Raw genomic sequence first — 22999 nt, forward strand, 5'->3', positions numbered from 1 at the left:
GGTCTCTCAGGCTCTCTTGAAGATTGTTTTCTCATTTTTGTATTTTGCATACCAGTGCACACTCTTGGAAACAAATGTCTAAAAAGCCCACACCCTCCAGATGTGCTGTGATGAATTTGTGAAAAAAACAACACATTGGCAAAGTTTAAAAAAAAGCTCTCTGCAAGAATTTTTGCTTAACTAGATTAATTTCAATTCACTCTCTAACTTCCCCAGACTAAAGTAATTGCTTTTTAACATGTAAGATGTTAGTGTGGTTACGATATGGCACTTGAGCCACTAGTTGCTCTGGATTTAACGGTTCGGACTGACACTCTTATTTTTCTACCTGGGTTTTAGGCACAGTAAATGCAGTGTAAAAGGCAGTGTGCAGAATGCTGAAATATTGGAATGGTGGGAACAGGAGACATTTGGATGGAAGTCAGAAAAGGAGTCACTGGACTCCTTTAGTAGCTAAGAGTAGAGAGCTCAAATTCTACTTCGAGTGAAATTTGCCATGTTTAGTCTCAACCATTAAATGAATTTATTAGGGAAACTTCAGGAAAGTTGGTTATTTTTGAGTTATATGACCATGGAACAAAAAAAAAAATCTTAGTTCTTACCTCACATTTTAATCAGACGTGTTTTTAGAATCAGAAATAGTTGAAACTGGAAACATTGAAACTGACTGGTTTGATAGCACTCCATGAAAATTACCCCTCATCCCTCCACCCCAGCCCATTCCCCCAAAAAAGGAGATTTGAAGAAATTAATGCAGAATTTTTAAAATTCTGAATGCTTTTCTAATTGGTGGTTTCACACATGTATTAGGAGAACTAAAATAAATGTTTATTTCCATTATTTTGGATGACCGAGTTAAGGACTCCTCTCTTTTAATCAATTCACAGGATTTCTTCATAAAGACAAACTCTGCAAGATGGATAGGTTCCGTTCAGAGAATTTACAAACTCTACAAGCAGAATAGACTTGGCCTGACATATTTCCCAACACCCGCCCAAACATAACCCAAGAAATTAAATACAAAAATTCCATTAATAGAACACTGTTTGATAAATCAAGTGCAAGAAGTCAGACAATTCCAAAGGTTAAGGTTTCTTCCACTGCACTAATCCAGGCACTTGGTAAATATGTAATATCTTTTTGTTAAACGTTTAGGACTAAATTATTGCTGCCCCAACAAGGGTCTGTTGCAGTGGATAGAAAGGAGGGGCGGGATGTTGAGTTGAGAGAGAGATTTTCTAATAGGGCACAGGAAGCTGCCTAGTGGCAACAAGGTGTCCTGGGCTGGCCTAAATCCTCAGAAATAATCTGATCTGGGATTTCTCTGGGTAACTTCTGCACAGGTCACTATATGTGCCTGTAATTCACAGGCATCAGAATATGTTAGTTATTCTATAGTTGTTATAGCACATGATAATAAAACCTGAAGAGTACAGGAGAGAGATTAAAACAAAAAAACAAGGAATATATATATTTCTTTCCTATTGACTGTGATCTCCTCCACCCCACCCCTCTAACCCCTGCAACAGTGGCTGTTCTAATAGTAAATGATTGTGGCACAGATCCAGAGTTCTTCAGTGTCTTAAATGGTTCTGATTTCCTGTTTAGTGACTTTTTGATTGCTTGAAACTTCCTCACTTTTGTGAAGGCTAGTTGTTCACCAGAGCTGAAATACAGGATAGTATTTCGGTTTCTGACCATTTTTTATTGTCTGTTTCTTTGTTTTGTTGCTGTTATAAAGAAAACATAACTCTGAAAAGGATATCAGAAGAAGAGAGTGTAGTTGAATAATGCTTAACTTACAGCATATTGATGAATGCTCTTGGAATACATAGGCAGAATAAATATGTACATATGGAATTGCATTTGACTCCCACATGAATTTAGTAAATTCCTTGTGTTCTGTTCTATTACAGTAAATACCAAAAAGGAATGATAATAGGGAATACTTTAAATATGGTATAAGCATTTGGAACTTAACCTTTATCAATGTAGTTTATCAATGTAATTTCAGTGAAAATATGAGTGTTGCGATTGTTTCTCCTCTGTTGCTTATTTAAAGTAAAAGAAAAAATGATTCTTTTTCTCTCTGACATCAGTATCTTTGAAAATGGCATATCTGATTAACAAACAAGTGATTCTCAAGTTTGAGTTTCCGGATTTGTTGTTGTTGTTGTTTCTCTATTGCTACAATTTCCACCACTGGAAATATGTCAGACTGTGTTTGTTCTGCTCAGATATTATTTAGACTTGCTTTGAGGTACTACACTGTATTAAGCTTTCTAGCTATGCTTTTTTTTTGTTACATTGCAGCTTATAGTTTGCTGCTTGGTAATCAGACCTGTATAGTTGTTGTGATGCTTTGACAGTGTCTGTTAGACAAATGTGCATGAAGAATTGAATTTAGCATAACTCAATTTACAGGAATGTACTATTATTCTTTATTGTTTTTGAGCTTGAGTTGAAACACAGCATTGCCACTTGCCTTTGGCATTAGTCTGACACAGTTACTATAAGTGTCCTTGCACAGCTGCATATTCATGAGCGAATTATAAGAAGGACCTATTGTAGTTTCTGAAGTCCAAGTGGATATTACCCATGATACTGAAAACTGAGTTTGATAGTATTATAATGTAGAAGAGAGAGAGCTCCCATGTGATACCTTCAGGGAAACTAGATAAATTATACTGACAACTATGGAGAATAATTGGACTAATTTATATATCCTGTTTTGGGGAAAGGGTAACGGGGGAAAAGCTTTTCTTAAAACTTAACCTTATATTATCTTGTAACCCTTCCCCCTACACTCTGTCTTTATACTGTGATGTTTCCTTCTTTTATCTTAGAATCAGAATATCAGGGTTGGAAGGGACCTCAGGAAGTCATCTTGTCCGACCCCCTGCTCAAAGCAGAACCAATCCCCAATTTTTGCCCCAGATCCCTAAATGGCCCCCTCAAGGATTAAACTCACAACTCTGGGTTTAACAGGCCAATGCTCAAACCACTGAGCTATCCCTCCCCCAAAGGAAAGCATCTAGGACAAGATTTTTAAAGGTATTTAAGTCCCTAAAGATGCAGATAGGCACATAACTCCCCTTGATTTTAATAGGAATTAGGTACCTAGGCACTTTTTAAAATCCCATTAGGCACCTAAATACCTTTAAGAACCTGGCACCTCATAGTTTAAGGCTGTTAGTGGAAATGCATAATAATATTTATTATTAAAGGTGAGCACATATATTCATCACTAAACTCTAAAATATGCCCATTTTTCTCACACACACACACACACACAATGCCAAAAGTCACACTTGTTTAGAGCAAAAATTATTGTGGTTTTTTTTTTTTTTTTTTTTACTTTGGAAGGATGTTGTGGGAGGAAGAGAATACAGTTAACTGTCCAGTGCAGAGGCTCCCTTCCTGATGGTTGTTTTGTCTTGTGTGCAGTGCTGTGTCCAGAGGCTACTTTAGCAGTACTGCCTAAACATTACCTAATCATAGAGGCCTATTTTATTTCTGACTATTTAAGATAATCAAATGCAGAGGCCTCTGCTGGGTCCAATTGCTTCTAGGTAGATCCATGCATTAGCGAAGAGGTGGTTTCTATCCCTGCATAATAACATTTATTTGCATCTTTGTCTGCCCAAAGGGAGCTTTTGTTGTCATAATCAAATAGACGCTTCCCACAGTTATTTGCAGTCTGACGATTTACTTGTTCTACCAACACTGGGCATAGAAACTTACCAACCTACAATATTTGCTGGCAACAAACTTCACAGCTGCCGGAGATACAACTTTTCCAACTCCCTCAATAAACAATCACATTCAATATATATAAAAGCTGCAACTTATGTAATGCTTTATTTTTTTCCCAATAAGAAATCACAGCACCACTCAGGAGGGCAGAAATGTGCTACAGACAGGGATTTTAAACTCTTGTTCAGCTTCAAAAATAAATATTATACATTAAAAGACCTTAAGGGAAATACACACTCCAGCTGCTTGGGCGAGAAATCCAAATCATAAACATATAAGAGGAAATTCAAGGGGTAGTAACTATAGATATGTTTCTGAAAAAATCTTGGCAGTTACTGAAACCCAAGAACAGGGTGATAGAAAGGGAAAGATGAAAGACTAGAGAACATACTGGCAATGGAAGAAGTGAAACTGAACAAGAGAACTCAGATATCTGTATAATTACCTGAAGATTAAAAATGATTAATCTTCAAAAATGAATAGTTGAATAGTCATCATTTTAATGTTTCAAAGAAAATAGTATGAAGTTTGGTTTAATTAGGGAGGGCTTAACTCTGTGATAACTTTGTTCAATATTTTAAAAATAGAGAAAATTGAAAGGATAATATGGAAGTATTGGGTGGACAAAGCAGTCTTAGGAATGATAACTACAGGATATGTGATGATGCAGAACTTGTTGCCAGGGGACGTTGTGAAGGCCAAAAGTATAACTGAGTTCAAAAAAGAATTAGGTAAGTTCATGAAGGATAGGTCCCTCAATGTCTGTTAACCAAGATGGTGAGGGACTCAACCCCCGCTCTGGGTGTCCCTAAACCTCTGCCAGAAGATGGGACTGGATGACAGGGGTGGATCACTAGATAATTACCCTGTTCTGCTCATTCCCTCTGAAGCATCTGCCAGCAGTCAATGTCAGAAAAGAGATTATTGGGCTAGGTGGATCATTGGTCTGACCCAGTATGGCCATTCCTATGTTCTGATGTTTGTGACATAATACATGGATACAAGGGAAGACAAAAAAAAAATCTACAGTTATTTACTGAAAATATATGTGCATAAAAAGTGGCCAAAATAGAGACCATGGGTCAAATACAGTTCTCCAGAATTCCTTTATGTGCACTGACAGAGTTACACGATACCACAAAAGAAATTTTCTTCATTTCCCCATTGTGCAGCAGTCATGTTACAGCAAAGAAAATTGAACATTCAGTTTTTTACTTCCATTTGCGCTCGTTGTTCCTACACAGTCATAAAGACCAAGATAGACAGTAGATCCAGGACAAAGTGGAAATAACCAAGAGTTTCATTCCCAAACAATGTGGATAAGAATTTACAACTGACAGATAAGTAAAGTGGCCACTCAGTATTTGGACAAGAAAGAACAGCCATCATCAGCATGCTGGTCTTGCACCTTGTGTCGTCACATACACATGTACAAAGTAGTAAGAGAATGGTAGCATTTTATGACCCTTTATACTCTGCGAAGGTGTAAATGAATATATAAGGTATAATGCATTTTTAATTGACATGTGAATCACATGCTCATACTTAGAAAATGCTTGATGGGAGAAGATCTAGTAGAGTGAAGCCACAGCACAATTATGTCATATTCTATCAGACAAAAAGTCCAAACAGCACGAGAAACAAAGGATGGTGACACTGGCTCTAATCCTGTGTACTTTGAATGCTGTACTTAGGGCCTACCCTGCAATCCTTACCCAGAACAAACTCCCACTGAAGTAAGTAGGAGTTTTCCAAATATAAAAACAGCAGAATCGGGCCCTAAAGTTTCCTCCTCCACAGTAACTGGAATACCCAGGATGTATTAGGCAACGCTGTATCATAATTTCACCTGATGTGGTTGAATATCGCTGGACAGATGTTCTCCTAAAGAAACAACTTCAGGGTCTATTCTTGTCTTTCCTAACTCAATTAAGATGTGGGTTTTTTTGTTTTGTTTTGTGGCTTGTTTTGTGTTTGTGCATTGCTTTCTTGTCTTTCCATGTCTTTTATTGTTCCATATATCCACTATTAGTGCCACAGTCCAACTTTGGTCAATTCTTGAGTCACACCTTTAGAAACCAAGTAGGGAAGATGTACAAAAGTACCACACATTTACATTGTGCCATGTTTGTACACAGAAAAGTCAGTGCCTATCCATCCCTAAAATATCATGAATCTCATATGAGATAGAAGAAGACAAGTGGGAGCTAGAGAGAGCCTTTTAGGCAGCCAGTCCAGGGCTGACTCCCTTCTACGAGCTGAGGTTGAGCCTCAGGGCATAACCTCCACAAAACAACATTTCCTTTTTTTTCTTTGTATTTAAACCACTACTTCCATTGTTATTGTTATGTGTGAGAGAAGAATGAAAATAGAAAGATAGGAAAAAAAAATATTACCAGTGCTTGGGAAGAGAGAGAAGAGAGAAAATTCAAGTCCGTGTAAGAGCCACTTATAAGGTTTAGATAAGGTTGCAAGTCTCACTACCTTTTGAGGATCTGGATCTTATATGCGCATAAGAATGCCATACTAGGTCAGACCAAAAGTCCCTCTAGCCCAGTATTCTCTCTTCCAACAAGAAAAGGAGTACTTGTGGCACCTTAGAGACTAACAAATTTATTTGAGCATACAGATGTGGGGACCTGCATGAAAACCTCCTAAGCTTACTTTTACCAGCTTAGGTTAAAACTTCCCCAAGGTACAAACTATTTTACCCTTTGCCCTTGGACTTTCGCTACCACCACCAAACGTCTAACACCAGTTACTTGGAAAGAGTTTGTTTGGAAATGTCTTTCCCCCCCAAAATCCTCCCAAATCTTACCCCCCTTTTTCTGGGGAAGGTTTGATAAAAATCCTCACCAATTTGCATAGGTGACCACAGACCCAAACCCTTGGATCTTAAGAACAATGAAAAAAACATTCGGTTTCTTAAAAGAAGAATTTTAATAGAAGAAAAAGTAAAAAGAATTACCTCTGTAAAATCAGGATGGTCAATACCTTACAGGGTAATTAGATTTAAAACACAAAGAATCCCTCTAGGCAAAACCTTAAGTTACAAAAAGATACACAGACAGGAATATCCATTCCATTCAGCACAGCTTATTTTCTCAGCCATTTAAAGAAATCATAATCTAACGCATATCTAGCTAGATTACTTACTAAATTCTAAGACTACATTCCTGTTCTGTCCCTGGCAAAAGCATCACCCAGACAGACACAGTCTTCCAACCATGGCCAAAACCAGGTGCTTCAAAGGGAATGAACAGAACAGGTAATCATCAAGTGATTCCTCCCCTGGCGCCCATTCCCAGCTTCTGGAAAACAGAGGCTAGGGACACCATCCCTGCCCATCCTGGCTAATAGCCATTGATAGACCTATCCTCCAGGAACTTACCTAGTTCTTTTTTGAACCCTCTTATAGTCTTCGCAACATTCTCTGGCAAAGAGTTCCACAGATTGACTGTGCATTGTGTGAATAAATACATCCTTTTGTTTGTTTTAAACCTGCTGCCTATTCATTTCATTGGGTGACTCCTAGTTCTTGTGTTATGAGAAGAAGTAAATAACACTTCCTTATTTACTTTCTCCACACCAGTCATGATTTCATAGACCTCTAGCATATCCTCCTTTGTTGTCTCTTTTGTGCACAGTGATTGGAGTGATTAAAACATCTGAAAGATCACTTTGGCCAGCCCACTCATTATGCCAAGTATTTATACCTGCATCAGTGAATCCCAATTTGAATCAACATCCTTGAAAATGACTATTCTTTTCCACAAATGAGCATAATTTACGCCCTTTATTGATCTCCACTTCTGAGCCAGGCCCTTTAAGTTGCATTGCTATTAAACATATCATTAACTGTTTTAAACATATAGAAACTGTTAAAACATTCCTATTTAACGACTCCACACGAGTAATTTCTTTCTTGCTTGTTTACAACTTGCTCATTGATGTTTTGCAGTGTATCCGAGAGATTAGTCATATTCCGAGGTAGAGATTGTAGTTTACTGGACTGGAGTATTTACCTTACAGCAGTGGTATTTCATCCATAACAATGCTTGTTTATTATTTATTATTATTATTATTACAGTGCCTCTGTTTCAGCTTTATGGCACCATGTGTGGGTGGGTTTGTGCATGCCCCCTTTTCAAAGAAGCGCCTGTGGCAACCAGCTGTCAGTTCTCAACATTTCTCACTCAGTTAGTTAATAGGCTCTCTGATAACGTGGTAATCGGAGCAGTATAGGAACTAGAATATAATTGAATACGGCAGAACAGGAAATTCTTTAGAGCAAAAATCTTTTCTCAGAGCTACGTGGCAGATTCCAATACCACCATCCTGCTGTTCCTGCTTCTGGAGTTCTTTGTATGTAGGAAAATCCAAATATTGAACGTGAGATCAGCCATGTGGATCTGAGTAGAATTGTGCTCTCACTTTTGATCTTGTCCTGCAACTTAAAGTCTTTTAAGATAAAACACTTTTTCTTTTTTAAGATCTAAATGTAAATCTCTCACATGGGCAGACTGATCCTGTCCAGATGTTGGGTTGATATTTCATTGTTCTATTTTAAGTGCATATGCTCAGAGCCCCATCTTTTATTTTATTTCATGACTTTATTATAGTTTGTGATGGCAGCATTTTGCTTATTTGAGCCTTTCTCTTGAGGGCCATGGAGAATTGCTGAATATGTTCAAGCAGGGTAATAGGAAAAAGAAGCAATATCTGCCTCTTCCATGAATTCACGGGGCTGGCTTAAATGTCATGTCAGCTTCAATTAGAGATGAGCAGATAATGAAAAACCCAACATCTGGTTGGACACGTGCTCCTCTTCCCCAATACCCTATCTGTCCTTGGTCATCAGGGGCCACATTTACTTAAAACTTTGTGAACCACTGTTTAGAAATATTCCTGCATTCTTGTCCTACATTTTGTATTTCTCTTTCCAGATTTTTATCGCTACAGACATTTGCATGATAACAAAATCTTTGTTTCTTAATGGTTCATCTACTCCTGCTGCTGCTGCTTTGTTATACCAATAAAATAAAACCAGCAGGATCTTATTAAAGGGAAAAAGGCAAAATACCACATTTATTGTGAATACAGAAATAATCATGGTAAGCAGTTAGTTATAGCTATAACATTCCATTCAGTTTCATATTTATTCACACATTCATACACACACACACACACAGAGGTTCTGCAAGGTTGTTATCATAGTTACCAGCCTTAGAGTTGCTCATGCCAAGCCACTGGCCAGGTGGCCTGGACATGAGGAGGGAGCAGAGCCTTGTCAGATGCTCATCTGATGCTCCTGGAAGATGGTTTGCAGAATCACACCCCAAAGTTCTCACTTTCTAGAGTCCATTTTTATAGGAGTTTCTTCCTATGCCAGTCTAAGGGAATTTCTTCATCATGCTGTTGCTGAATCAATCAGCAGATAGCACATTCCTGATGGCTCCGTGCTGCTAGATGTTATCTTGTTCTTTGGCTCTCCCATTCTTGAGGCTGTTGGGTGGATTCCAGTCTGCCCTCCGGGGATCCTCTGGTTATTTCCACTTGACGCCTTCTTCAGCCGATGGACACTTGGATTCTGTGGGCTGGCACCTCCCCAATCATTCAGTTATTATCCACACCAAGCATCCTTCCACATACATCCTCTGTCTCTATTTTAATCACAATTGTTAATACAACAAAAGGGCGGGGAGTCTCTGGGTGCTGTTTCTGTTGTTACAGAGTATTGCTTTGAGTCTCTTTCTGTGTGAATTGCTTTGAGAACAGACTCTGTCTTAGAATGTACTAATGCAATTAGCAGCTTGCAAGTTTCACACATAGAGGGAGAGAAACAGTACCAAAAACCAAGAGACCTTTTAATTAGTAATACCCTGGAATTTAAACTCTGGGGAATCAAACTCATTTGTGATTTTAATACAGAACTTCTTTAATATGATCCAACAGCTTCCCTACCTTCCATTTGCAACATCAGAATTGTTATTGCAGAAGCAATTTTTGATGTCACAAAGAGAGGATTATGACTTCAGGTGGGAAAGAAGCAGCGGGAGCAGATGAACGGTTAAGAAACAATAGTCCTGTTTTCACTCAAATATTTCTAGTAATTATTTTTAAAGGAAGGAGGTGATGAGAAATATGGACATTAAAGGCAGAGACAGAATACTCTCTAAATACATGGTGTATCAGAACTTTTTTCAGAACATGTTAGCAAATCTTAAATCAGCCATGGAAATAACTAAATCACATTAGGCCCCATTACCAATAATTTTATTGCAGTTTAACATGCTACCTCTGAGATGTCCCTGCATGCAGCTGACCTATCTGTGAAATGCTGGATTCAATAATAGAACCAGGCTTCCCCAGGCAGTGTTGCAGAACATTATTAGGAGGTTGTTGGGCTGTCCATTTCAGGTTTATTTAATTATAAATGTTGCTCTTATGCAGCCCTTGCCACTCTTATATAGCCCTTGGACCTTTGATCAGTCCCTTGCTCAAGGCTGCAAAGTTATTGTTCTTGGACCGTCAATCAACCCAGCTGTTTGAAGTCTCTGATTGGCAAATCGCTCCCTGGTGGTAAGGAGTGGAGCTGAGCTAAGCTAAGCTAAGCAGAGAAGACTTGGTATAAAAGAGTCATTTGTTAGGCACACTCAGGAACTATGAACACAGACAGTTAACATGGGAGTTTGGAAAGGGAGTGTAAGAGGCTTTCCTTCTAAGTTCAGCACTAAGTGTGATATCAAGATGGACAGCAATGGAACAGTGGTAGTGGTGACCTGCATCAGGTGTGACATGTTCTCTTTCCTGCCTGAAGACAGAAGGGACTTCTTGTACATGAAATGTACATTAGTGACTGTGCTGGAGGAAAAAGATTTTTGGATTGGAGGGGCAAGCTGAGACACTATTAAGAATCAGAAGTTAAGGAGTTCCTAGACAACCAGGTTCAGGAAACACCAGTACCCCAGGTTCAAGGAAGAATCGAGCTGGCTACAAAGAAATGGGAGAGAGAGGAAGTCAGAGAGAAGACCTGGTGGTTCCTAACCACTAGGGGCAGGAGGTCATGGTGGAATTCTACATGATTGGAGATAGTTGAGGAGAGACTATGTTCACCAGCGAGAAGAGAATCACCAGGAATTCCATACCACTAGAAGTATCAAACTGATACCGTGTCCTTAGTGTAGAAACTATGGAAGATACCTCTCAAGATCCAGGAGATCTAAGGGAAGGGAGAGATTTACAGGACACACATGTGGATGGCAGCTTGGATCAACCTGTAAGAAAATCAAGTTTACCCACAAAGAGTTCTCCAGCTGTCCAAGGTAGACAGATGATCCTTGTTGGAGATTCAATATTCAGAGGGATTGAAAGAACATTCTGCAATGGACAGGAGGACAACAAGATAGTATGTTGCCTTCCCAGAGCCAGAATACAAGATGCCACTCTAAGCCTGGATAGGCTTCTGAAGTCTATGGGCAAAGATCCATCTGTGACAGTTCGTAGCAGCATTATTGACACTGACATTATTGACACAGGATATCAGATGACTTCACGGAACTCAGAAGCATACTGAAGAATAATAATATCCAAACAATTTCCCCTGAGATTCTTCCTATCCCACAAGCAAAGGAAGACAGAAGGCAGAAGATTCTGGAAGTGATTTGATTAGGTAAATGATGTAGGATGCAGGGCTTTGGTTTTGTGTAACATTGGTCCATCTTCTATAGTTTCAATGGCATCCACCTCAGTAGCAAGGGACCAATTCTCCTGGGGACAGGCTGGTTAGAGTAGTTTGGAGGGCATTGAGATAATAGCAAAAGGAAAGGTTAAAAAGAAGGAAGATATGAGCACTCAGCACAAAATAAAGATGTTGAAGAACAAAACAAAAAACAAAGGAAGAAATTCTTCTAACTAATGTTAGAAGCCTGGGTAACAAACAAGAGGAATAGGAATTGGAATTGCTCATTTATTAACATAAATTTGATCTAGTTGCTATAACTGAAACTGGTGGTATGTTTCACACAATTGGAATATTTAAAATCAATGATAATAACCTATTTAGGAAGGAATGAGTGGGCAAAAGGGGGGGGGGGAGTGGCACTCTGTCAAAAATGGTATTACTTGTTTCTAAGTCATGGATAACTTTGAAGAATATGAGCTTGATTGTTTATGGGTCCATGCCCTAACAGATAAAACACAAGATGGGGTACTAGTTGCTGTCTGCTACAGACCACCAAATTGCACTAGGGAAAAGGATGCCCACTCCTTACACACTTATCTACAATGTGTAGGGGAAAAAGAAAAAATCTGTCATCATAGGGGACTTCAATTTGAGTGACACATGCTGGAGTTCTCATGCTGCCAGTACTAAAACATCCTCGGAATTTCTAAACATTATAGATGACAGTTTCCTAACTCAAAAAGTATTTAATCTAATTCTATATTAGACTTCATCTGGACAGATGAAGATGAACTGATTACAGAACTTAAAATTAAAGGTAATCTAGGTACTAGTGATCGTGACTTGATCACATTTACAATGTACAAACAGAATAAAGTCTAGACCAGTTTACAATGCTGAAAACAGTTGTGAGCCAAATCAGCTGGGAGAAGAATTAAATCAGAAAAAAAATGAATAATTATTAGGAATAATTTAGGAACACTAGATGCCCAAAAAGCCAAAATCCCACAATTGAGGAAGAAGTCTATGCTGGTGAAAAAAAAAAAGACTGGTTTAGAGGTAAAGTTAAGGCAGCTGTACAAAATAATGTATATAAGAAAGAGGAAGTTGATAGGACTGAATATAAATCAGAAAATAAAAACTGTAGAAAATTGTTAAGGGAAGCCAAGAGATACTAAGAGAAATCTATGGCTGGCAGAATTGAGCATGATAAGAAGGAGTTTTTAAAATAAATTTTAACAAAAATAATCCTGGCAATGGTATTGGTTCTTTGCCAGGTTGAAATGATAAAATAAGCAATCATCATGCAGAAAAGGAAGAGGTGTTCAATATTATTTTCTGTTCTGTATTGGAGGAAAACAGATGATGCAGCCTCATCCTATGGTGGATAATACTCTTTGCACAAAGAAAAGGAGTACTTGTGGCACCTTAGAGACTAACCAATTTATTTGAGCATGAGCTTTCGTGAGCTACAGCTCACTTCATCAGATGTGTACCGTGGAAACTGCAGCAGACTCTTTGCACAGTATCTCTGGAGGGTGCGAAACAGAAGTTACTAAAGATAGACTTTTTTTTTAAATCAGCAGGTCCAGATAACTTGTATCCAAATGCTTTAAAAGAGCTGACTGAGATGCTCATTGGACCATTAATGTTGATTTTCAATATGTCTTAGAGCCCTGGGGACATTCCAGAAAACTGGAAGAAAGCTAATGTGTCATTTTTTTTAAAAGGGTAAATGGGGTGATGTGAGTAATTATAGGCCTATTAGTCTGACCTCGATCTCAGGCAAGATAATGGAGTGTCTGAAATGGAACTTGATTATTAATGAACTACAGGACAGTAATGTAATTAATGCAAATCAACATCCATTTCTGGAAAATAGATACTGTTAACCTCATTTGATGTCTTTTTTGATATTACAGGTTTGGTTGAAAAGGTAATAGTGTTGACTTAATATACTTAGGCTTGTGTAAGGCATTTGACTTGGTGCTGCACGCCATTTTGTTTAAAAAACTAGAGTGATATATAATTAATATGGTGTACATTAAATAATTAAAAACTAGCTAACTGATAGGTCTCAAAAAGTAACTGTAAACAGGGAATAGCCATTGAATGGTCTGTTTCCAGTGGGATCCCACAGGGACTGGTTCTTGGCCATATGCTATTTAATATCTTTATTAATGACCGGGAAGAAAACATAAAATCATCACTGGTAATGTTTGCAGATGACACAAAAATTGGGGAAGTGGGAAATAATGAAGAGGACTGATTCAGTGGGCTCTGGGTCTCCTGGTAAACTGGGTGCAAGCAAACAATGTGTGTTTTATATGACTAAAGATAAATTATACATCTGGGAACAAAGAATGTAGGTCATATTTACGGGATGGGGGACTTTCTCCAGGGAAGCAGCGACTTTGGAAAAGATTAGGAAGTGGAGATGAAGCTGAACATGAGCTTCCAGTGTGATTCTGTGGTCAAAAGAGCTAATGTAATCCTGGGATACATCAACAGGGGAATCTTGAGCAGGAATAGAGATGTTATTTTACCTCTGTATTTTGCATGTATGACTGCTGCTGGAACTCTGTGTCCAGTTCTAGTGCCCACATTTCAGGAAGGATGTTGAAAATTTATACAGGGTTCATGGGGATGATTAAAGGATTAGAAAACATGCCTTATAACAGTGTCCTAAATATAAAGGGAAGGGTAATCACCTGTAAAATCCCTCCTGGCCAGGGGAAAAATCCTTTCACCTGTAAAGGGTTAAGAAGCTAAAGGTAACCTCACTGGCACCTGACCAAAATGACCAATGAGGAGACAAGATACTTTCAAAAGCTGGGAGGAGGGACAAAAACAAAGGGTCTGTGTCTGTCTGTGTGATGCTTTTGCCGGGGACAGAACAGGAATGGAGTCTTAGAATTTAGTAAGTAATCTAGCTAGGTATGTGTTAGATTATGATTTATTTAAATGGCTGAGAAAATAGCTGTGCTGAATAGAATGAATATTCCTGTCTGTGTGTCTTTTTTGTAACTTAAGGTTTTGCCTAGAGGGATTCTCTATGTTTTGAATTTAATTACCCTGTAAGGTATTTACCATCCTGATTTTACAGAGGTGATTCTTTTTTACTGTTTCTTCTATTAAAATGTTTCTTTTCAAGAACTGAATGTTTTTTTCATTGTTCTAAGATCCAAGGGTTTGGGTCTGTGGTCACCTATGCAAATTGATGAGGATTTTACCAAACCTTCCCCAGGAAGTGGGGAGCAAGGGTTGGGAGGATTTTTTTGGGGAAAGACATTTCCAAACAATGCTTTCCTAATAAAAATAAACCCAGATAAATGTTTGGTGGTGGCAGTGGAAGTCCAAGGGCAAAGGGTAAAATAGTTTGTACCTTGGGGAAGTTTAACCTAAGCTGGTAAAAATAAGCTTAGAAGGTTTTCATGCAGGTCCCCACATCTGTACCCTAGAGTTCAGAGTGGGGAAGGAACCTTGACAAGCAGGGATGGGCAATCCTTTGGCACGCAGCCTGCCAGGGTAAGCCCCCTGGCGGTCCGGGCCAGTTTGTTTACCTGCGGCGTCCGCAGGTTCGGCCAATGGCGGCTTCCATGGGCTGCGGTTCACCGCTCCAGGCCAATGGGGGCTGCACGAAGCAGCGGCCAGCACATCCCTCAGGGTTCACCGCTTCCCACCAGGGGGCTTACAGAGATTGAGCTTATAGAGTTTATATAGAGCCTTATAGAGATTGAGCTTCTTGTGTCTATTTATTTAGTTTAACAAAGAGAAAGTTAATGGGTGACTCCATTACAGTCTATAATTACCTATAGGGAAAACAAATATTTAATAATAGGCTCTTCAGTCTAGCAGAGAAAGGTATAGCATGATCCAGTGGATGGAAGTTGAAGTTAGACAAATTCAGACTTGGAAGTAAAGTGCAAATTTTTAATGGTGAGAGTAATTAACTATTCAAACAATTTACCAAGTTACGGTGGAGTGTCCATCAGTGACAATTTTAAAATCAGGATTTGATGTTTTCCTAAAAGATATGCTCTCAGAATTATTTTGGGGAAGTTCAGTGGCCTATGCTATTCAAGATGTCTGCCTAAATTATCACTGTGGTCTCTTCTAGCCTTAAAATCTATGAATCTACATGAAAACCAAGCCAGTTGTAACTGAGAAATGGAATCCAAATTAAGTTTTGGTCTCAAGCAATGATTACATATTTTCTTTTTCTGAAGGATATAAGAAAACGGACACAGTAAGCCAAAGTGTGTTCCGTTATATCGGTGTTACCCTTTGATCTAGGGGGTTTGTGAGTTTATAACCGAAAGGAGATTTTGCATTGCATTGCATGATTTAAACTTAAGTTCCTATCCTGCAAACACGCACATGCTTCATTGTACTTACATGAGTAATCCCACTGATTTAAATAGTATTACTCACATGAGTAGTTTTAAGCACATACCTGAGTGTTTGTAGGATTGGTCCCTGTGTCATTAACATTCCTGCAGTTTCCTATAATTGAGAGAAAATGTATTCCTATATTACCTTTTTTACAGCAGTCAACATTTTTTGTCAATGAACATTTTGCAAGTTACTACACAGTAACATCTGACATGCTGCTGTTCTCTCTCACCCCCCAACCTGTACTTACAATAGGAATAAACTGTGATATCTTTGATATTGTTGTGTGTAGTAACTTTTGATAAGTGACGGCTTGAGTATTGTTCATAATATTTTACTTTAACAGGTACTTTCATACTGTGCACATTTTTGAAAGAAATGACTTTCAGATATTAATCTTTTAAAGTTTCGATTCTTTCTCTTACTTTTCTTTATCATGCTTGTTGTTTATGAAAGGTATTTGTATATAACCTTTAGGATAGCAGTAAGTCCTGAGGTATTTTATATATATTTTATATACCTGGTCACTTCCTAGAGCATCAGACTTGGCCTCTTCTCTGTAGCAGACACTATAATAAGGAGGAGCATCTGGATCTGGAGACTGCATCCATTGCTTCCCCTCTACTGAACAAAACTCTCTTCTCCTATCCTGCTGGGTGTGCCTTGCCCCACTCCTTCCATGCTCCTAGATTGTTTTTCCTGTCTCATGCCAGGCAACAGCAGGGAGCAGGGATTTACTGCCTGTCGAGCAAGAACTCCAAGTTGAAAAGGCTAGCTAGAAACTAGGCAATGTGGCTGGGGAATATAAGACTCTCTGCCTGCTTGGGTAGGGCCATATCATGTGTGCTTTAGGGGCATGGAGAGAGATAGCACGGGTTTGTTTCAAGAGAGGGGAGAACGTAGAGAGGGAAGTGAGCATTTCAAGAAGAGGGGAGATGCATAACCTTAGAATTCAAAGTGTGGGAATACTTCCCCTTAAGCTTATGACTCCCTTCTTTCCTCCTCCTATTCAGTCCTGCAGAGAAGTCCTAAATTGTATCAGTGACACCAGAGTCATTACCCCAAAAATGGACTGTGAAGTCATCAACAAAAGACAAATGAGCCTGCCTGATGTGGCAAAGTGAGAAGCTGAGCTAGGAGGAAGCTCTAATTCAAATACATGATCACAAGCTATGTGTGAATGACTACCACAGCCCTTACTGCTCAGCTGTGTGCAATCATCCCTGTAAGGATAATGGAGATTCTCTGTTAGTTCAATTGGTAGGGGTAGTCTGTGCTTTTGGGGAAGGAGGAATCTGAATTTGGTCCCCAAGATGTTTCAAGGGACCATGGTGTGCAGCACGTTGATAACAACTGACAGCTGTGACGTCCTGTTTGGCCATTGATTTTTTACCATAAAATAACAAACTTTGTAATACCAGTTCAAGGCATGTAGAAAAGGGCTGTCCAAGTAAATTTCCTGGTGTATGTTCTAATTTAATTGTAATTCAAAGGATTTCTTTACGTTCCAGCTACCGTTAAAGGTCATTAATTAGTGTTGTCATCTCTCATGACTTTATCAGAACTCTTGGGGTATCTTTTAAATATAAAGGGAGAAAAGAAAAAAAATGGTCTTATTTGTAAAATGGATACAGCAAAAATGCTTTGTGTTTTATTTTTTATTAAGATTTAATGATATGTTGCAAAAACTTATAGCAGTTCATGGATATTGTTTGGAAGCAAACTTTATAAATTAGAAAATAAAGTGCTTAATCTGCTTAACAAATCAGTTAAAAGTATAGGTTTTGTGAGTTTCACTTGGTTTGTGAAGTCTGCATAGGAGAAAATGTTGTTTGGTTAGAGGACTGGGTGTCAGGGTTTATGCAAACTGTATTGTGTGACATCAGGGTAATTATCTGACATCTCTGCATCAGTTTACCTGCTTGAAAAAAGTGTACAATAGAAATTGGTCAAATATTTTGGCCTCATGGATAGTCTGTCCACCCACTGAAGAATCCATCCCAAGGGCTTTTTCTCTAGGTAAACTGTAGTATTGCTGGGCTGGAACAAAATAGAATGTAACTTCGAAGATGCACATAGCTCTATTACAGAGCTTTTAAACTCACCAAGGATTGCAAAAATTGTTAGAGGCTATCTCAGTCTTCTAACCTCTATCTTTATCCATGGAAAAATATTGCCAGAAAAGCATGTTTACATTTTGGAACATGATTTTCAGAGAATTATGCATACTTAATACATACTGAAGTTAAGGACTGGCAGAGCACAATCTATCTTGGAAAATCTGGCTGATAACATTTTCAAATAAAGTATACAAAGTTGCTCAAATTTCACTGTCTTGCCTTTTCTGTTCTAATTTGTAGTGGTTTCCTACAGCCACCTATTGACTACTCTGCAGCCCAGAATAGCTGAAATGCAGAGTGCTCCCGGCATAAACACCCTCATGTCCCCAGCATGTTCTGATGCTGGAGGCTTCAGTTTGGAGTAGTATAGGGTTCCCTAAGCCATAGGGAATTTCCATGTGGAGTAGCATGAAGAGATTGGAACTTGACCCAAAATTGAAGCCGTAGAGTGCATTGCATTGTGATTACCCCATTAAATGATGAGTTTGAAACTTGACTGGCCACAAACTTTGGCTGCTGAATTTATCACCCTAAAATGGGCATACAGCAGAGTTATTGTCTATGGTTTGTTTGTAATAGCAATGGCCCCAATTATTAAATAGAAGTTAAATAAATATAAACACACATATTAAAGCAGTATCTTCTCTCATAACCCCAGAGCTGCTGTAAGCAAGCCTGATGCTTTAGATAAATGACACTGGACACAATGACAGGGTTTTATGAGATTAACACCCCTAATCCCTGGTTAGCTAAAAGTGATCATCTGTCGCTATGGAGATTTACAGAAAGCTGCCACCTTAGGTCCAAGGCCTCAGGGAAGTAATGTAGCACTTTGCTTAAAAAAAAGAAAAAAGAAATGTGATCTCTTGTTCTCTAACTCACATGCCTTTTGTACTCGGATTAACTCTACCAGTTACTCTGGGTTTGTCTACACTTAAAGTGCTGCAGTGGTGCTGCTGTAGTGCTTCAGTGAAGAGGTTACCTATGACGACGGGAGGGCTTCTTCTGTCAAGATAGGTACTCCCTGAGAGGCAGAAGCTAGGTCAAAAGGAGCATTCTCCCATAAATCTAGGACTGTCTACACCAGGGGTTAAGTCAATTTAACTGTGACAGTCAGGGGTGTACATTTTTCACACCCCTGAGCACAGTAGTTATTGCTACACTAGGAAATTAGGTTGGTATGAAAGAACTTTGCCTGCTTTGAAGAGTATTAAAAGGGATTTGAAGACAACAATAGCTCAAGAAACATTATGTGATAAATGGGCTTTGAGTTGAGAGTGAGAGAATGGCAAATCTACCTTTAAATGACAGAGTGGACACTCTCTGAAAGTTGACAGACTTAGGCATCTTTAAAGAGATGTTAAATGTGAATAACTATCTTTGCAGTTTAAATCAATATAACTAGTTAAGAAAAGTCATATCCCAGAAACGTAATTCCCTTCTCCTACCGCTCACTTTACTCCCCTTCCGAGAGAGAGAGAGAGAGAGAGAAGAAATGTATTCAAATTCAACAAATACAAACGTAACTTGAATTCCAGTAAAGTGTCTAAAACCTTTTCATAACTGTGGGCTGCCTCAGAGGTCTAACCCAGTGAGTGCAAAATCCACTCGTGAAAAGTAGAACTGTTGTTGGAAGGGACAACAGAGAGTTTGTGAATCAGCTTCAGTTCTTTTGATTTTTTAAAGATAAAGAAGTTGATCCAATGCTTAAACAGTGGTGCCTGGGTTCGCATTCCAGATATCCAACCAGCCTGGAGTATGCTCCCGACAGAAAAGTCAGGAGGGGGAGAAACATTTGAGTTCAGTCACCCTTAACTGATCAATTCTGTACTTGTTACAGAGTTGAAATTGGTACGGTGGATTTCAGGGGACATGTATATTTCAATCAGAGAGCTCAAAAAAGCATAATAAAAGTAAAGTGGCTAAATGATTATCTAAAATACTGCTGACATAGTTCAGCTGACAGAAGGTGAGCAGATTTAGTAGGATAACACACACATCTGTGTGCGTCGTGCCAACTTGATGTGGGGGCAGAAGTGATGATTTTGACAAATTGGATGGAGCGAAGATTATAGAGTTGTTTCAAATGTACTTCAAATCAATGACAGCCCATAATATCTATTAAAGACGCTAATATAAATTACGGTAAAAAAGTAAAGCAACGTAGAATTTCTGCATGACTACAAAAGTGAAAGTAAGGCTTTTCTATGGACATATACTGCTGATATTGAAAAAAAATCACTTGCTATTTTTCTATTTTTAACTCATGTTTCTGGTGGTCAGAGGTCAGTAAAGGAAGGACTTATTTACAATAATAATTATTAATGTGGATTCTGTCAATTAAGTCTGTAGATGAAGAATTTGAATAACATGACCACCAGTTTAGCTGCATGATTTGACATATGAGCTTTGCTGTTTAAAAAGGAAATTATGTACATGAAGATAGTATGTTAGGGATCGATCCTGCAAGTTGATAAGCACCTTTGTACCAGGTGCCAAAAACCATCACCTCTCACTGACTTTGCTCATATAGCACTTTGGAAGAGATTTGTAGAAACTTATAGAATCAGACCTTACTGCATATCTTGAAAATGCCTAAATATAAGTCTAACTGCTCTAAGGTAATACTAGGGGAGACTAAAAATGGAAAAAACACTTTTGACAAATCTTGACACTTCTCAACTATTTCCATTTCACAGGTTTCAAAAACTGACCCATTTTCTGACCTTGCTTAAAAGTGCCATTGATCTTTTTATTAATGTACTAATTGACAGTTTTGTCAAAATTCTGTTGGAAATCATTATCGAACGTCTTTGCTTACTGAAAATTGTGGTTTCGGTAAACAAATATGTTCTCATACGCAATTTTCATTAAAATAATTATTAAACATCTATAAAATTGTCATGGGTTTTTTCTGAAAAACAAAAAATTTCTATGATAAATGTTTGTGAAAAGTTTGACAAAGATAAATATTTTTGTCAGAAAAACGGTTCTGTGCAAAAATATATGACAAGCTCTAAATAGTACCTTGAGTATGAATAATGCTATTTATAAGTTATGTATTTATCTTACAGTTAGAAAACAACATGCCCATCATAACATCTAGATGCTTGTGCATTTAATTAAAAATGCACACAAATTAAGGGGTATCTTAGCTGACATAGGTAAAAATCAAACACTGTTGTATAATATGTAATATCCAGAATAATTATATATGTATGCTTTTCCCCCCCCAGCACCACTAACAGATAAACCACCAAAGCTTTTGCACCCTTTGGAAAGTAAGCTGATGATTCAGGAGACCCAGCTAGGTAAGTAGCAATCATGTCATGCTGTTCAGTAAATTGTGCTGATGTCATCCTTTGTATTAATGCTTGATGATGATATTAAAGTTTACCCTGAAAGACCTGGAAGAACATTAGTGTCTTGCCACCACTATTCCTGGGTTCAATAAAAAATGTTTTGCACAATTGCCATAAGAATATTATTATAATTAAATATTGGTTAATGAACACTTACAAAATATGTATTACAAGATCCTCAATGTATGGACAATGTTAGCTGAGTTTGGTGTATCGTCCTAATATTGATCTCTGAGTCACAGGGATGTAAATCATATATATGTACTTTTACTTTTACAATGTGTTTATCTAATATACATATTTATGATTCAGTGAGTAATTAAGATTCAGTGTAAAATTATTCCAAATTGCTCTGCAAGACTTCTTTTGCTTTGGGGTTTAACTATAATTCCACAATGACATTTTGTAATTATAAATACTTGTGATGCCCACAAATCAGCCAACAGACAGTGAGACGTTAATATAAAAGTGTCTGGTTATTCTAATTTACCACTATTTCAGAGGGTTTGGAAAGAGTTATCTTACCCAGGACAATGTAGAGGAATTCATCAGTGGAGTGAGCATCTTTCTCCATTTCTCAGTCTGACTAGTGTGGGTGTTGGGATGTAACATGCAGTTTAGAATTATGGTGTGTGTTGTCTAAATGCAAACAAATTGTCTAATGGGTTGACAAATGTTCTAGCATTTCATCTATGGAAACAAAAGGAATTGAGTTTGGTGGTTTAGCCTGGATAAGTAGCAGACATTTGTTGACAAAAAAAAAAAAAAGCACTGAATAATGTTAAGGAGATACTGTTGCGTAGAGATCTAAAATAGGAGAAGTAGAAGTCTTGCAAATTAGGACTGAAGTTCAGTGGCAGAGAGTTATGTACTGTGCCTGTCCATGCTATGCCTGACGCTAGCAGTATTTAGTGCTCCTTCATTTTAATAAATGTAAAAACGGTGAGATTGGAAATAGTTGGGTCAGGGATTTTAAGGTGTTGAAATACATGCACATGCACCCCTGCAGTTGTAATGCAATTCCTTGAAGTATTGATTTCTGGAGGCATTGCTTTTATGCATAATGTCACACAAGTACCCATGAGTATATGATATTGTGGATGGTTCTTCTCTCAGTCCCATGAAAAGCCAGGGCAGTATAGTTCAAAATAACTCTGCGAAATTGCCTTCTTGACTAATGTTGCTTTCATAAATATCATCGGGGGGAAAATTGATTTTTTTTTTTGCCTTTTGTCGCTCTCTTTGCTAAATGTACTATATTGGTGAGATTAATTCAAAAAGAGTGTAATTATTAATGGCTAGCTAGTGGCTTTTTGTCTCTGATTTTTAGGATTAATCATATCTTTGATTTCTCAAAGTTCTAAGAAATAGAATAAATAATTTGTGAAGTGCCTGGTTATGGAAAAGGCATTTTTCAAAAGAATAAATAGTTGCGGATGAAAGTGAAAGGATTAACTTGAAAATGTCAATTTCACATACAAATTGGAAGGACTGACCATAAATTAATCTGAAGTGATAATGGCTTGGCTTGTCTAACCAGCCTACAGGAAGTATATTAATTAATTATTTAAGTATCTATACAAAAAGCATGTGAGTGCCAGGGTAAGGGTGCAATTGTGAGATTGAAACTATGTTGAATAAAGAAAAGGAGGACTTGTGGCACCTTAGAGACTAACAAATTT

At 38.0% G+C, this 22999-nt stretch overlaps 1 protein-coding gene across 4 annotated transcripts in view; it reads left to right on the top strand.

The window, feature by feature from the left end:
• Positions 1 to 22999, top strand: part of IL1RAPL1 (interleukin 1 receptor accessory protein like 1) — a 1168446-nt gene that overhangs the window by 869781 nt on the left and 275666 nt on the right. For all 4 annotated transcript variants that reach the window (XM_075132044.1, XM_048863466.2, XM_048863455.2 and 1 more), the window contains one exon: positions 21192 to 21266. In XM_075132044.1, coding sequence (XP_074988145.1) covers positions 21192 to 21266 — 75 coding nt within the window. The remainder of the gene's footprint in view (positions 1 to 21191; positions 21267 to 22999) is intronic.

Source organism: Caretta caretta, chromosome 1 (genome assembly GCF_965140235.1).
Source record: "Caretta caretta isolate rCarCar2 chromosome 1, rCarCar1.hap1, whole genome shotgun sequence".
Lineage (NCBI taxonomy): Eukaryota > Metazoa > Chordata > Testudines > Cheloniidae > Caretta > Caretta caretta.